At 48.8% G+C, this 17,500-nt stretch overlaps 2 protein-coding genes across 3 annotated transcripts in view; both read left to right on the top strand.

The window, feature by feature from the left end:
- Positions 1-416: 416 nt before the first annotated feature.
- khsrp (KH-type splicing regulatory protein) lies at positions 417-13,751 on the top strand. Its single transcript, XM_084191262.1, has 18 exons — positions 417-601; positions 1,723-1,834; positions 2,516-2,575; positions 2,687-2,723; positions 2,875-2,933; positions 3,032-3,103; positions 3,547-3,604; positions 3,912-4,083; positions 4,645-4,743; positions 6,008-6,127; positions 6,570-6,672; positions 7,811-7,935; positions 8,831-9,136; positions 9,249-9,364; positions 9,903-9,997; positions 11,126-11,335; positions 11,831-12,003; positions 12,704-13,751. The coding sequence occupies exons 1-18, from the start codon at positions 515-517 to the stop codon at positions 12,710-12,712; spliced, it is 2,013 nt and encodes a 670-aa protein (XP_084047388.1). The 5' UTR covers positions 417-514; the 3' UTR covers positions 12,713-13,751.
- Positions 13,752-14,077: 326 nt separating this feature from the next.
- Positions 14,078-17,500, top strand: part of LOC311116139 (DDB1- and CUL4-associated factor 15-like) — a 20,239-nt gene continuing 16,816 nt past the window's right edge. Inside the window, exons 1-2 of one of the 2 annotated variants that reach the window (XM_084191268.1) lie at positions 14,078-14,181; positions 15,021-15,118. In XM_084191268.1, the coding sequence (XP_084047394.1) occupies positions 14,089-14,181; positions 15,021-15,118 (191 nt within the window). In that variant the 5' untranslated portion in view covers positions 14,078-14,088. The remainder of the gene's footprint in view (positions 14,182-15,020; positions 15,119-17,500) is intronic. The other variant, XM_084191269.1, reaches the window with a different exon arrangement.

Here is a 17,500-nt window from a genome sequence, read left to right on the forward strand (position 1 = left end):
AACTCAAGGTTTCCCCTTTGTTGCTTTCATCTGTGTTTTGACTTTTGAGATCATGTAAGGTTGATGGTGAGGGTTTTACGAGCTGAAAGAGCTCGTTGTTGCCCGCAAATGGGTATTGGTCGTTACAAACGTCAATCAATAATGAAAGGTTGTGCCTGTAGGCACATTGGTCAACGTGACCATTCTTCAAACTCTGATTGGCTCTTCAAAGAGCGCATACATGTGATTGGCCGAAGTTGAACTGTCAATCAAGAATCCCCCTGCCCTGGTAAAGTGGACCTACCTACGAATCAGTAAACCAGTAAGATTTTTGTCTGTATTCGTCACAGTCTCTTTCGCAATCACGGATTGGTTACTTTAGGAGGGAAGCCAGCTAGACGGTTTGATTACCACCTCCTGCGCCCTCCCCGCACTTCGCCTTTCTCGTCTTCCCGCTTCTGCGCAACTCTGCCCGGCCTAACTACCTGTCCAAACCCCGTGTGTGTCTGTGTATTTCCCGAAGAGAGCAAGTAGCATGTCGGACTACGGCTCACCCGGGGCCGGAGCGGGCGCTGGAGGCAAAAAAGATGCTTTCGCTGACGCCGTGCAGCGAGCAAGACAGGTAAGGTCGGAGCAAGGATCTAGCGAGACTGGGCACTGAACCAAGCCAGTCTGTTGTTTGCGCTAGCTACGATGTTAGGCTAATTAGTTAGCTTACAACGAGGCCGTCGATGGGTTACTCGAATCGATGGGACCCACCGGCGTGGTGTGTCTGGCGGCGGCAGTGTGGGTGAAATCAAAATGCGAAAAACCTAGAATTTAACCTCATGTTGGTGTACACACGTGTGGATTTGTTTGGAATATTAGCTAATGTTAAATGTTTGAGTTCGCTATGTTCAGTACTACCACTGGGTTTTCGCTAGTTAGCTAACTAGGCTAGCTAATAGTGTTATCGGCGTGCGTGGCGATGCTTGCCTTGTTCTAGCTAGCTACGCTAGCAGCTAACCATGGCTAGGTAACAGGCGGAAAACACCGATTGCTAGCGTAACACAACTAGTTAGGAAACACTAACGTTACCGTTAGGTGCCTGGATAGCAATCTAGCTAACTAATGTTCGTGATCATGAAAAGCCCTCCATTTCTATTTATCCTAGTAGACCTAACGTTTAGTGATTAGCTAACTAGTTAGTCATCAATCATTTAACGTAGCTAGCCTTTGAAGTTTGCTAATTAACTATCTAGCGTCTGCAGATTATTATAAACTAAAGGTAGTAGCTAGCTAGTTAAAAAATGTTAGCTAATGAACTAGACGTTTCCAAATGGAACCTGCTACGCAAACTTTTCCTAAACAGTCACATTTTGTTGGCCAGTGTTTCAGAATAGCTAATTTACATAGTTAGTGGGACACAAACACGATCTAGCTAGTATTAACGTTAGCTACTGCCGACATGTCTGTGATACGAATCAGGTCAACTAGGCCAGTATCTACAGATGAGATCCTTTAATCCCAGTCTAGCGGCTACCTGAACTAACCCGATCTAACCCCGGCTATGGAAAATAACAACATAGTCTAGGGCTGCTCCAGATTCAAACCTCAACCGTGGGGAAGATGATACAAAACTGACCATTTATCAGTGTCTTGGGCCAACTAAATTCTCCATAGGAGCTCACACAATGCTTTTGAATGGGATAATTGTTTTACCCAAGTCTTGGCCCTTTACCTCACGCTGTGTATGTTCCCCAGATTGCAGCGAAGATTGGAGGAGAAGCTGGACCGCCAAGTAACAATGGAGGAGGAGGAGGAGGAGGAGAGGGCTTCCCATTCCAAACACTGAAACGCTCTCTGGAGGATGGAGGTAGGAGACCAGGAGAGGGGAACACCGAGGCACGGGGACGAACACACACGGAGTAACAAACACAGAGGCACGGGGACGAACACACACGGAGTAACAAACACAGAGGCACGGGGACGAACACACACGGAGTAACAAACACAGAGGCACGGGGACGAACACACACGGAGTAACAAACACAGAGGCACGGGGACGAACACACACGGAGTAACAAACACAGAGGCACGGGGACGAACACACACGGAGTAACAAACACAGAGGCACGGGGACGCACACACACGGAGTAACAAACACAGAGGCACGGGGACGAACACACACGGAGTAACAAACACAGAGGCACGGGGACGAACACACACGGAGTAACAAACACAGAGGCACGGGGACAAACACACACGGAGTAACAAACACAGAGGCACGGGGACGAACACACACGGAGTAACAAACACAGAGGCACGGGGACGAACACACACGGAGTAACAAACACAGAGGCACGGGGACGCACACACACGGAGTAACAAACACAGAGGCACGGGGACGAACACACACGGAGTAACAAACACAGAGGAAAACCGAGATGCACAGTGGGGAGCACACATACACTATGTACACACAGAGGAACATGTTCCTGGAGCCTTACTTCAGGGTGGTATTGAGGTTCATGTTTTTCCTCTTTGTTTTTATCAGACCAACCAGATGCCAAGAAGATGTCTTCCCAGGGGGACAGAGACTCAGCCACTGCTTTGTGTACGTATACCTAACAGACACTGACCATTATTGTATCTCTTGTGTCTGCCTCACCTCTCACATTCATCAGTTGCTTTCTATTGGTTGGTAATCCATTACTTTTCCCTGTAGCTATCGGAGCTCAACTGGCCGCCCTGTCTCAGCAAAGGTATGAACAGAAGGCAATTTTTTAAATATTTTGGGGAATCTTGTATATTTTACTGTGTTCAATTCCCAGGTGTTTTTGGGATTGTTATGAAGAATAAGAATTCACTCCTCTATCTCCTTCCATCCATTCTTTCTCCCTATTTTCTCTGCAGTGTCAGACCCTCCACTATGACGGAAGAGTACAGAGTGCCAGATGGCATGGTCGGACTCAGTGAGTACACACAGTATCTCTTGAACACACACAGAGAGAAGCTGTTGCGCACGCACACACACACTGATAAAATGACCTCGCGGCTTGTTTCTCCACAGTCATTGGTCGAGGGGGCGAGCAGATCAACAAGATCCAGCAGGACTCTGGCTGCAAGGTCCAGATCGCTCCAGGTGAGCAACTAGGTGCTCAACCTCTCTTTATATACTACCTCTACTATCACAGCATTTAGCCCAGAATGTATCCTATTCCCTATGTAGTGCACTACCTTTGACCAGAGCTATGGCCATTATTAGTATTATTACTGATAAAATACAATTGTACTGCGTTTGGTTTAGCGCTTGCAACAAAGGCATTTCTCTGTACTTGTGCACGTGACATTCAAACTTGAAACGATACTGCGCTGGTTTTGAACAGGGCCTTGGATCAAATATAGTGCACTACTTTGGACCAGAGCAATTACCTTTTTAGTGCACTACTCTTGACCAGCGTCAATAGGGCTCTGTTAGTGCACTTTGTAAGTAATAGGGTACCATTTCAGATGCATACGTAGTCTGCCAGTGAGACAGGTGGTTGTGTTGACTTTGATGTTTACTTGTTCTTGTTTGTTTTTCAGACAGTGGTGGATTGCCAGAGAGGAGTGTCTCCCTCACAGGAAACCCTGATGCCATCGCGTAAGACATTACACTAAGCCTTCGTCCCCGTAGGGCTCTGGTCAAAAGTAGTGCCCTACATAGGGAATAGGGTGCCATTTGGAAGTATCCCTTGTACCTGTTTGGTACGATTAGGGTCAGTAGTTTTCCTGGTTGTTTGATCTCAATTGGAAAAACTCTGGAAACTAGCATAGGGCTATGTTAAGAAGTATATCTGATGTTAAGAAGTATATCTGATCATTACACAACTCCTTTTGACTTCTCTCCCCCCCCCCTTCTCTTATTTTCCTGTCATTTCCTACATTTTCCTCCCTCTCTCCCTCTTCAGGAAAGCCAAGATGTTTCTGGATGAGATTGTATCTCGGGGGCGGGGCGCGCCTCCTTCCTCCTTCCACGAGTCGACCAATGGGCAGAGTGGCTCCATGCAGGAGATGATGATCCCTGCTGGCAAGGCCGGCCTAATCATCGGCAAGGGAGGAGAGACCATCAAACAACTACAGGTTAGACCATAAGGGAGGAGAGGCCATCAAACAACTACAGGTTAGACCGCAAGGGAGGAGAGGCCATCAAACAACTACAGGTTAGACCACAAGGGAGGAGAGACCATCAAACAACTACAGGTTAGACCATAAGGGAGGAGAGACCATCAAACAACTACAGGTTAGACCATAAGGGAGGAGAGACCATCAAACAACTACAGGTACACATGGGGGAGTTGTATAGCTGAAGAATCCTGTCCAGGGGGTGTACTGGTACATCAATCTGCCTCACCCTACAGAAACAGGAGAAATGGGGGCTCCTGCCGTTATGGTTTCGGACAAGGCTTACTTGTATAGCTAAAGAGGAGGGAGACGGACAGGAAGCGGGGGAGACAGACACAGGAAGAGGGGGAGACATCAGTTGCAACTAGTAATGAGGGAAACTATCATATCTATACAGGAGAGAGATTCATAACACAGCTACTAATATCATGGGAGGGAAGTACTAGGAATCCAACACTATACATAGGGAGGCTTGTCTGTCTGTTAAACTACAGATGTATAATATCTCTTCCCCTGTAGGAGCGTGCTGGGGTAAAGATGATCCTCATCCAAGATGGCTCACAGCCACCCAACATGGACAAACCCCTACGTATCATCGGTGACCCCTACAAAGTGCAGGTACACACCCCTACTTCACATGATGCATACACCACACACAATACCACACACCCCTACTGGGCACGATACCGCTCACCCCTACTGGGCACGATACCGCTCACCCCTACTGGGCACGATACCGCTCACCCCTACTGGGCACGATACCGCTCACCCCTACTGGGCACGATACCGCTCACCCCTACTGGGCACGATACCGCTCACCCCTACTGGGCACGATACCGCTCACCCCTACTGGGCACGATACCGCTCACCCCTACTGGGCACGATACCGCTCACCCCTACTGGGCACGATACCGCTCACCCCTACTGGGCACGATACCGCTCACCCCTACTGGGCACGATACCGCTCACCCCTACTGGGCACGATACCGCTCACCCCTACTGGGCACGATACCGCTCACCCCTACTGGGCACGATACCGCTCACCCCTACTGGGCACGATACCGCTCACCCCTACTGGGCACGATACCGCTCACCCCTACTGGGCACGATACCGCTCACCCCTACTGGGCACGATACCGCTCACCCCTACTGGGCACGATACCGCTCACCCCTACTGGGCACGATACCGCTCACCCCTACTGGGCACGATACCGCTCACCCCTACTGGGCACGATACCGCTCACCCCTACTGGGCACGATACCGCTCACCCCTACTGGGCACGATACCGCTCACCCCTACTGGGCACGATACCGCTCACCCCTACTGGGCACGATACCGCTCACCCCTACTGGGCACGATACCGCTCACCCCTACTGGGCACGATACCGCTCACCCCTACTGGGCACGATACCGCTCACCCCTACTGGGCACGATACCGCTCACCCCTACTGGGCACGATACCGCTCACCCCTACTGGGCACGATACCGCTCACCCCTACTGGGCACGATACCGCTCACCCCTACTGGGCACGATACCGCTCACCCCTACTGGGCACGATACCGCTCACCCCTACTGGGCACGATACCGCTCACCCCTACTGGGCACGATACCGCTCACCCCTACTGGGCACGATACCGCTCACCCCTACTGGGCACGATACCGCTCACCCCTACTGGGCACGATACCGCTCACCCCTACTGGGCACGATACCGCATACACCACAACACACCAGCCCCCTGTCCCTCTCACCAGGATGGGGCTGTTTTTGTCTCCAATATTATGCCAGGTAATACTGTCTGACTTAATCAATATGGCTCTTGCTTTCCCTGTCTGTCTTTCTGTCTCTCTCTGTCTTTCTGTCTCTCTCTCTCTCTCTGCAGCAAGCGAAGGAGCTGGTGAATGAGATTCTGAGAGAGAGGGATCACGCTGGCTTTGGAGACCGAAACAATTTTGGCAACCAAATGGGAGGAGGAGGAGGAGGTGGTGGTGGAGGCATGGATGTGAGTAGCTCGTTTTGGGTTTGAGACGGATTCAACTTGATTCGAGTTAGAAATCTGAATGGATTGTACAGAGCTATGGAGGTCAAACTCACCCAGGTGCTTCACTCCAGAAAGTTGTTCACGCCACTTGTTCCCTTCCCTTACACAATGGCACAGGGAAGGGAGCAACTTCCTGGATTGAAAAGCATCCCTGAGCGGTTGAACCCATTTGAATTAGATTGAGAATAACGGTTAATAGAACCTCTGACAGCGGCATCATTGACTTGATTTGGATTCTATGGTTAAACGTTGTAGAATTCCAGCCGGTAGAATGCCTTTGTAGCGTTGCAGCCCCATTAGTAACACGCCTCAACTACAACTCTGTAAAGGTCTTTGCCACATCAGTATCGCGTTTCAGTTTGGCCAGATGCCGTTTCCTAATGATGGTCTTTTCATTGGCCAGGTGCCCGTGCCCCGCCACTCTGTGGGTGTTGTGATTGGTCGAAGTGGAGAGATGATCAAGAAGATCCAGGCCGACGCTGGAGTCAGGATACAGTTCAAACCAGGTGAGGATCACACACACTTGTTGCTACAGAAAACTACAATCTGTTCTTGTTCAAGTTCACTTAGCACCTGTGTCTCCCCCTTTGACTCTGCTTCAGTTGTTCTAATCAGTATGGTAACTCTCTCCCTTTTTTTGTCCCCCTCTCTCTCTCCTTCCCTCCACCGTCTCTGTCAGATGAAGGTACAGGAGTATAAGATTAAACATTCTGACTCAAACCCACACGCATCTACAGCAGATTAAAATAGTTTTTTATCATAGGAAACGTTTTTTATTTTATCATGTAATGTTTTTACACGTCATAGGTCCAGGAAAAAGTAACTGAACTCAAAGAGCTCCTGGCATTTGATAGCACCACAACATTTTAAATGAATCACTTGACTGTGGAGCGAACCTGGGGCATGTTCAGTAGGGCACACCGTAACAGAACTGTTTGCAATGGAAAACTTCAATCAGTTGTTATTGGACAAGGCCAGGTAGCGCCTTCCCGTTTTGACCCTGCTTCAGTTGAGTGTTATGATCAGTATGGTAACTCTCCTTTTTTTTGTCGTCCCCCCCACCCCCTCTCTCTCTCCCTGTCAGATGAAGGTACAGGACTGTATATGAAACTCAAACACTTCACACACACCTATACACAGCAGATTTAAATGTTTTAATCAGGTCAAAAAGGAAATGTTAGTACACCTTATCTTAAGAGGTGCCAATCTGTTATTGGACAAGTTCAGATAGCACCTTCCTGTCTGGACCCTGCTTCAGCTGAGTGTTATGATCAGTATGGTAACGCTCTCCCTCTTTTTGTCCCCCGCTCTCCCTCCCCTGCTCCCCCTCCCCGCTCTCTCCGTCTCGGCTCCCTGCTCTCCCTCCTCTCTCTCTCTCACTCCCCCTCCCTCCCCCACTCTGTCAGATGAAGGTACAGGACCGTATAAGAGACTCAGACATTGTCTCCAACCCTCTTTTGGTTGAAACGATGATCATTATGACAACTCTCTTTCTCTCATCTCTGTCGCTCGATCTGTGCTTCCCTCTCTTTCTCTCGCTGTCTTTCGATCTCTCCCCCTCTCGCTGCCTCCCTTCCCCGCTCTGCCTCCCTCTTGCTCCCCTGTTCTCCTTCCTCTTCCCCTCCTCCCCTCTTCTCTCTCTAGATGACGGTGCAGGTCCTGATAAGATAGCCCACATCATGGGCCCTCCAGACCGCTGTGAGCATGCTGCCTCCATCATCAATGAGCTGCTGCAGAGCATCAGAGTCAGGGAGGAAGGAGGACAGGGGGTACGTACACTACAGGCTTACCCATGGCAGGTTGCAGGGGTTAAATGGGGGTACATACGTGTGGGGTGTTAAGGTAACTGGTACTAGATGGCAGGGGTATACACCAAGTTAAATACAAGATGGTGCAGGGATATGGACAGGTGAATTTGAATGTGTTTTCTGGGCTTGAGAAGGAGAGACGTCTTGAAGGCCTTAGCGCTCAAACGGCTACTTTAAAAGTCTCCACTATTCCCCTTTAGTTTTTCCTTCAATTTCCTTGACATTTTGTATTTATTAAAACGTTTATTTGACAGGGACATCAACATTTTCTGTATACGTGCCAGATTTAGCCAGCTGGCTAGTTTTCAACTGTAGTCCCTGGGCAGATGGATAAAAATTCACACAGATTTTGAAACCAACTTAAGGCGTCCGCATTGCTTCCCATCCGAAACCGTTCGGAACAGTTTGTGCATCGACATTTTGTGACTGGTTTGGTCTTCGGCAAGTTTTTGGGAGGCTGTTGGTGCAGACACATTTCTTGAGGCAAGCTGAAGTTTGGCAGCCGACGTCTATGTCCCGTCATTGAAGAATCCCTACCAATGACTTGTTTTCATGCACATTTTTTCACTTGCAAAATACTGCACCAAACATCTTAGATGTAAAATTGCTCGACTTAAGTTCTCCTCGGCAAACATGTCAAAATTAATGACAGATTTATTGAGTTAGATTAATTCTGACTATTTTGAGGAAGTGTATACTGGCTATGGCGTCTCAAGATGGACAAACGGTACTATTGCCACTTTTTCTCATTTTTTCAAGCGGAGGTCTTTTAAGGGAGTATGAGAGGACACTCGTTGGGTTCCGAAGCGAAGCATGCTGAAGCCTTTACCTGTGTGTCTCCCTCTCTCCTCTCCAGGGTCCTCCAGGTCCTCCTGGTACGGGGGGGATGCCTCAGGGTGGGCATGGCAGGGGGAGGGGCCAGGGGAACTGGGGCGGTCCTCCAGGAGGTGAGGTCACCTTCTCTATCCCCGCCCACAAATGCGGCCTGGTGATTGGTCGGGGCGGCGAGAACGTCAAGGCCATCAACCAACAGACGGGGGCCTTTGTAGAGATCTCGCGCCAGCCTCCGCCCAACGGGGACCCCAACTTCAAACTGTTCATCATCAGGGGGTCCCCTCAACAGATAGACCATGCCAAGCAGCTCATAGAGGACAAGATCGAGGTACGGGTGGGAGGACACGTACATGTGAAAACACACCCAGTGTATCAGTAATAGTCAGACATAAACTGTAAATGGAATTCATCATTTGTTATTTTTCTCCCTGCCCCTCTAGGCTCCTCTGTGTCCTCTAGGGGGTGGGCCTGGTGGACCTGGTCCTGCTGGTCCTATGGGCCCCTACAACCCCAACCCTTACAACCCAGGGCCTGGTGGTCCCGGAGGACCCCCACAGTAAGTACAACACCTACTGGACATAAAGGGCCAGTTTCCCTGTCCCAGGCTGGTGCTAGATTGCATTGTGGGCCTCTGTAGCTCAGCTGGTAGAGCACGGTGCTTGTAACGCCAGGGTAGTGGGTTCGATCCCTGGGACCACCCATACGTAAAAATGTATGCACACATGACTGTAAGTCGCTTTGGATAAAAGCGTCTGCTAAATGGCATGAATGAGGGCTCCATTCTTAGTGCTGCGGTGAGCATCTCTGATGCACCTGTGCTGTTGAAAGTGCATTTATGGCTCAACGATTTTCGATTTATAACAGTTTGTCTGTCATGTGAAGCATTTCGCTACATCTGCTAAACACGTGTATGTGACAAATACATTTGATTTGATGTGTACATTTGTATGTTACTCAAATTTCCTCCTACATCCTTAGAATAAAATAGGGCCACATGTAACTTAAAGCCAATGGGTATAATGCATTTTGGTGTGTTTATGATTCATTGTAGGACTTAGAAAGGTAAGTGTCTAATCGTTCTCCACTCTCTCCAGTGGCGGCCCCCCAGGTGGTCATGGTTACGGAGCCCCTCAGGGCTGGGGCAACACCTTCCAGCAGTGGCAGGCCCCTGGAGGGCCACACGACCCCAGTGAGTAGACATTGCTTTATATGCGCTGGTCTGGAACTCTCCACCAGTCACTCCCCCCCCCCCCCCCCTCCTCTCTGGTCACTCAATTTCTCCCTGGCCTGTCGTCAACCCTCTCTCCTCTCCTCCCTCTCAACCCTTTTTCATTATCCTCTCAACCCTTTTTCATTATCCTCTCTCCTCCCTCTAACGTTTTTCATTATCCTCTCTCCTCCCTCTCAACCCTTTTTCGTTATCTTCTTTCTCTAATCTCTTTCTTTCTTTCCCTCTCCTAACCCCTCTCCCTCTCCTAACCCCTCTCCCTCTCCTAACCCCTCTCCCTCTCCTAACCCCTCTCCCTCTCCTAACCCCTCTCCCTCTCCTAACCCCTCTCCCTCTCCTAACCCCTCTCCCTCTCCTAACCCCTCTCCTAACCCCTCTCCCTCCCCTAACCCCTCTCCCTCCCCTAACCCCTCTCCCTCCCCTAACCCCTCTCCCTCTCCTAACCCCTCTCCCTCTCCTAACCCCTCTCCCTCTCCTAACCCCTCTCCCTCTCCTAACCCCTCTCCCTCTCCTAACCCCTCTCCCTCTCCTAACCCCTCTCCCTCTCCTAACCCCTCTCCCTCTCCTAACCCCTCTCCCTCTCCTAACCCCTCTCCCTCTCCTAACCCCTCTCCCTCTCCTAACCCCTTTCCCTCTCCTAACCCCTCTCCCTCTCCTAACCCCTCTCCCTCTCCTAACCCCTCTCCTAACCCCTCTCCCTCTCCTAACCCCTCTCCCTCTCCCAACCCCTCTCCCTCTCCCAACCCCTCTCCCTCTCCCAACCCCTCTCCCTCTCCCAACCCCTCTCCCTCTCCTAACCCCTCTCCCTCTCCTAACCCCTCTCCCTCTCCTAACCCCTCTCCCTCCCCTAACCCCTCTCCCTCTCCTAACCCCTCTCCCTCTCCTAACCCCTCTCCCTCTCCTAACCCCTCTCCCTCTCCTAACCCCTCTCCCTCTCCCAACCCCTCTCCCTCTCCCAACCCCTCTCCCTCTCCCAACCCCTCTCCCTCTCCCAACCCCTCTCCCTCTCCCAACCCCTCTCCCTCCCCTAACCCCTCTCCCTCCCCTAACCCCTCTCCCTCCCCTAACCCCTCTCCCTCTCCTCCTCAGATAAGGCAGCTGCAGACCCCAATGCAGCGTGGGCAGCCTACTATGCGCAGTACTACCAGCAGCAGCCAGGGGGAGCCATGCCTGGCCAGGCCCCCAACGCCCCAGCAGCCGCCCCAGTCCAGGCAGACCCCTCTCAGGCAACCCAAACCCCTGGAGGACAGCCAGACTACACCAAGGCCTGGGAGGAGTATTACAAGAAGATGGGCATGGGTAAGCTCCATCGCCATGGTTATGATCATCGCCTTGGTTATAGTGACTTTACAATAACACGTCCTATAGTACAATGCAATAATCAATAACAATATATTACTACAAAGAAAAAAACACGAAATAAGAATAGGAAATAATAGCAGATACATTTAATACAAATAAACGACTAAATGATCACAAAATAGCAAAGTTGGGTCGGAGCTTGCAAATTGGTGGCTATCCATTGCGGGGACATCTTGATCCATAAGACATCCTATAGTATTTTCTAGTCTCCAGACACTTCAGGAGATCTTGTGAGTTATTAGAAAAGGACTAAAAGGCCTTCCCACTGTATATGATCCTTATACATGCCACCTTTTAATGGCAACGTTTCATCCAGAAGATCTCCGTCAGATGTATTTCTATACAGCAGATTTGTGTTCAACAAATACTAAGTCCTTGATCTTAAAATGTGGTCCACTAACCTTCCCCCTCTTTACCTGTCTCTCTCCTCAGCCCAGCCAGGTGGAGGGGCTGCAGCGGCGCCGGCTGCAGCTGTAGCTGTGGGAGGAGCCGGTGGTCAGCAGGACTACAGTGCAGCCTGGGCTGAGTACTACAGGCAGCAGGCAGCCTTCTACGGCCCTGGAGGGGCTCCGGGACAGGCTGCCACCCCTCAGCAAGGACAACAGGTAACACACACACCCCTCAGCCAGGACAACAGGTAACACACACACACCCCTCAGCCAGGACAACAGGTAACACACACACACCCCTCAGCCAGGACAACAGGTAACACACACACCCCTCAGCCAGGACAACAGGTAACACACACACCCCTCAGCCAGGACAACAGGTAACACACACACCCCTCAGCCAGGACAACAGGTAACACACACACCCCTCAGCCAGGACAACAGGTAACACACACACCCCTCAGCCAGGACAACAGGTAACACACACACCCCTCAGCCAGGACAACAGGTAACACACACACACCTCAGCCAGGACAACAGGTAACACACACACCCCTCAGCCAGGACAACAGGTAACACACACACCCCTCAGCCAGGACAACAGGTAACACACACACCCCTCAGCCAGGACAACAGGTAACACACACACCCCTCAGCCAGGACAACAGGTAACACACACACCCCTCAGCCAGGACAACAGGTAACACACACACACACACACCCCTCAGCCAGGACAACAGGTAACACACACACCCCTCAGCCAGGACAACAGGTAACACACACACCCCTCAGCCAGGACAACAGGTAATACATATTTCATAGAAATCTGAAAACTGGACAGTTCCTTTAACTGCTCTTCCCCCTCTCTCTACTCCCTCTTCCCCCTCTCTCTACTCCCTCATTTTCTCCATCCCAGGCCCAGTGAACCAGATCCAGCCAGTCTCCAGCTAGTCAGATGCATGGACCGGGAGGACTGTCTCTTCACTGCAGCAGCAGACCCATCCCATCCAGCTCTCTGGACTTTTTAAATGTTTTCTTCTGGGTTTGAGTCGTAATTCAATTATTTTTTTCTGGTTTTGACAGAAGCAAAACCTTACCTCCCTCCCTCAAATACACTCCCAGTACCCCTCCCTCTTATCCCAGTACCCCTTCTCCCCTAAAAAATACCCCTAGTCTTTTTTTTTTTTTTTTCTTTTTTTTTACACAAGAAACTGAAAAATAACAAATTCTACGATTTTTGCTGATTAAATGATTGAACAACTTGTTAGGGTTGTTTTTCCTTTTTGCCCCCTTGTCCTCACCCTGCACCCCCAACCCCTCCAGTGTCTGAGGAGGTGAACAGAGGTAATAGAAAAGAGCTCTGGCTCATTGGCCTAGCTAATACCCATCTGTAAAATACATGGACTCGCACTTCTCATTTTTTGTTTGTTTTCCTGAGGAAAAAACGGTCGTCTAGCAGTACTTTGGAGTATAACTACTACTAATATTCAGCATCAGTTTGTAAAAACACGTTTTGTTTTTTTGGCAAGCAAAAGGATATTTTTTTGCTTTTAGGCTTTTTCATTTTTAATTAATCTCTAGTTCAGTTGAAACATTCCCTGTTGACGTAGCAGCATTTCTTCCCCCCACCCACTTATGATTTTACTTAGTTCATATTTTTCTCCCACAGTACCTAAAGGGTGGGCCTGGGTTTCTGTGTGTGCATGCGAGACTGTCTGTGTGTACAAGCACCTGTTTCTATGGATGCTTGCTACAGTGTGTGCCTGTGTTGTTTGTTATTTTGGCACAGTTTGTGTGTCCCCAAGGCCCCCCTTCCCCTTGCTGACTTCAGATCAGATTGCTGCATCATCAGATGGGATGCCTTTTATTTTATTTCCCCTCCATGTTCCAAGAAGTCATGTTATATATGTTGTATGCTGTATTTTTTTTTTTTTTTTTTTACTGCTTGTTTTTAAAAACTTCACAATAAAAAAAAATATTGAGATTTGAGTGTTTCTTATTTGGTGTTTTGTATGTTTTTGTTGTACGTTGGCTTAACTCGGACTTGAATTTGTTTTTAAAAAATCAATCTAAAGTATTCGTTTCAGCAATATTGATATACTTTGTCCTCTAGAAACTTAATTTGGGACCTAAACAGTCATATTGTTAACCCTCTAACCAATCAAATGCTGGGAGAGTTGGTTTTCGGATTTGATTTATGTTCATATCGGCCAATCGAACTGCTCCCGCGGTGATCGAGAACCAATGGGAAGGCCATGGGTCGAGATGGTAGGCAGGGCGTAGTGAACACAACGGCGGAAAATGGCGCCCAGCTCGAAATCAGAAAAGGACGGTAACAAACAAACGCAGAGAAAACATAAAGAACATGTCGTCAAGCTCCTGAACCGTGGAAAGGTATGCAACAAACTAGACAAGTGAATGGCACAATGCACAGCTCTGACGAAGAATGTGAAGTTGCAGGGTTAATGCCCCAGCGGATGCTAGCTAGCTAACGTTAACGTTTCTAAGCACGAACTTGCTACAGTACGTTAGCTAGCAGGCTGACTCATTGTTAGCAAGCATTATTTGGCCGAAACCTAGCTATAATCATTAACTAAATTAACAGGCTGGTTTATATATTGTGTGAGGGAATGTTGCTAGCTAGTTGACCGTCTATCCATAGCCAGCTAGCTAACGTGTGTTAGTTGAAGCGAACAGTAAGACAGCAAGCGAACGTTAACTATTTATTTCGCATTCACTAACGCAACAAGCAAATTTACTGTGCAGTCGCCGCTGGCCGTTTCAGATGGCTATGCACGGCATGATGCCTATGTGTTGCGATGTTTTTCAATTCTGGTCCTGGAGAGTGCTGGCCTTTGTTTCAGCTAACGTTAATTAGTTAGTTAAATCAGGTGTTAATGTTGATTTAGAACAAAACCCTCCAGCGTACACACCAGAGACCAGGATGAAAGAACACTGCTGGGTGGGTAGGTAGTAGAGTGGTCAAGACTGGTTTCCTGGACTCAGACCAAGCCTAGTCCGAGTGCTGTAGGTATCAAGTATCTCAGAGTAGGTGCTGATCTGAGGTCCCTCCTGTCCAAGTAATCTGAAAGGCTAAACTGATCCTAAATCTGCTCATCTACTCTGAGACTGTTGTACATACGGCCCCTGGACTAACAAGCTATTTCAATGGAGGGTCTTTTTTGGGTACATTGACCACTGTAAAGTAACTTTCCTAGTCCTCTCTCCTATAGCTGTCAGGCCAGTATTCTCAGCGCTTGTTCAGGAAACTACCACCGCGTGTCTGTGTTCCCCTGAAGAACATAGTCAGCGAGGAGTTCCTCAGAGCAGGGTGAGTGTTTATGAAAGAGTGAGTATGTCTTTCTCTTAGTGTGTGTGTTGTCTCTTACCTCATACTTATTCATGCTTTATACATACACACAGAGACCCTGTTCTCAGTGCTGCCCTAAACTCATTAACCTCCACCACACACACATCTATCGTCTCACCCCTCCCCGTCTCTGTTGTTCCAGGCACATCTTCCTGGGGTTCACTAAGTGTGGTCGTTATGTGCTGTCCTCAGTGCATACAATTAACTTTTTGGTCCATCAGCCACTGTGGCAGGTAGATTAAAAAATCACTCCGATTTTTAAAAACATTTTAGTCATTTAGCAGACGCTTATCCATAGCGACTTACAGTTAGTGCATACATTATTTTTTTAATTGTTTCATACTGGCCCCCCGTGGGAATCGAACCCACAACCCTGGCGTTGCAAACGCCATGCTCTACCAACTGAGCTACATCCCTGCCGGCCATTCCCTCCCCTACCCTGGACGACGCTGGGCCAATTGTGCGCCGCCCCATGGGTCTCCCGGTCGCGGCCGGCTACGACAGAGCCTGGATTCGAACCAGGATCTCTAGTGGCACCAGCCAAAATATCCCCCCCCCCCCATACATTTCACCAACAAAACACACAAAAAACGGATGAGCATGCTTTGTAATGTTTCTAAAACAATACATGTAAGTAAGAAGTAATGTGGTATTGTTTAATTTCATTTTTTGTGACCAGAGTCTTTTAACCAAAATATCACAGATGAGACAAACATTTTCACCTGGCCCTTTAAGGGCGGGAGGGTACCGTGGTAGCGCTGTAACCTGACTAGTAGAAGCGTTGTCTTCTCTTCCCTAGCAGTTGAAACTCAAACAGAAAAACAACCTAGCGTGTGAACAAAACAATGTACAGTGCATTCTGAAAGTATTCAGACCCCTTGACTCCACATTTTGATACATTACAGCCTTATTCTAAAATTGATTAAATAGTTTTTTCCCCTCATCAATCTACACACAATACCCCATAAAGACAAAGCGGAAACAGGTTTTTATAAATGTTTGCAAATTTATAAAAAAACAGAAATACCCTATTTACATAAGTATTCAGGCCATTTGCTATGAGACTCAAAATTGACCTCAGTTGCATCCTGTTTCCATTGATCATCCTTGAGATTATTTGGAAAGGCACCCACCTATCTATATAAGTTCCCACAGTTGACAGTGCATGTCAGAGCAAAAACCAAGCCATGAGGTCGAAGGAATTGTCCGTAGAGCTCTGAGACAGGATTGTGTCGAGGCACAAATCTGGGGAAGGGTTAAACAATGTTTTTGCAGCATTGAAGGTCCCCAGGAACACAGTGGCCTCCATCATTCTTAAGTGGAAGAAGTTTGGAACCACCAAGACTCTTCCTAGAGCTGGCCGCCCGGCCAAACTAAGCAATCGGGGGAGAAGGGCCTTGGTCAGGGAGGTGACCAAGAACCCGATGGTCACTCTGACAGAGTTCCTCTGTTGAGATGGGAGAACCTTCCAGAAGGACAACCATCTCTGCAGCACTCTACCAATGAGGCCTTTATGGTAGAGTGGCCAGACGGAAGCCACTCCTCATTAAAAGGCACATGACAGCCCGCTTGGAGTTTGCTAAAAGGCACCTAAAGGACTCTCAGACCATGAGAAACAAGATTCTCTAGTATGATGAAACCAAGATTGAACTCTTTGGCCTGAATGCCAAGCGTCATGTCTGGAGGAAACCTGGCACCATCCCTACGGTGAAGCATGGTGGTGGCAGCATCATGCTGTGGGGATGTTTTTCAGCGGCAGGGACTGAGAGAATAGTCAGGATCGAGGGAAAGATGAAGGGAGAAAAGTACAGAGATATCCTTGATGAAAACCTCCTCCAGTGCGCTCAGGACCTCAGACTGGGACGAAGGTTCACCTTCCAACAGGACAACGACCCTAAGCACACAGCCAAGACAACGCAGGAGTGGCTTCGGGACTAGTCTCTGAATGTCCTTGAGTGGCCCAGCCAGAGCCCGGACTTGAACCCGATCGAACATCTCTGGAGAGACCTGAAAATAGCTGTGCAGCGACGCTCCCCATCCAACCTGACAGAGCTTAAGAGGATCTGCAGATAAGAATGGGAGAAACTCCCCAAATACAGGTGTGCCAAGCTTGTAGCGTCATACCCAAGAAGACTCAGGGCTGTAATCGTGTAAAGGGTCTGAATACATGTTTTATTTTATTTTATATAAATTAGCAAACATTTATGGGGTATTGTGTGTAGATTGATGAGGGAATATTATTACTTTTTTTACAATGAGGCTTTTTCCACAAGATGTGGAAAAAGTCAAAGGGTCTGAATACTTTCCGAACGCACTGTATATATGTGTGTCAGCAAATTCCGA

Source organism: Coregonus lavaretus (assembly GCF_964263955.1).
Source record: "Coregonus lavaretus genome assembly, contig: HAP1_SCAFFOLD_288, whole genome shotgun sequence".
Lineage (NCBI taxonomy): Eukaryota > Metazoa > Chordata > Actinopteri > Salmoniformes > Salmonidae > Coregonus > Coregonus lavaretus.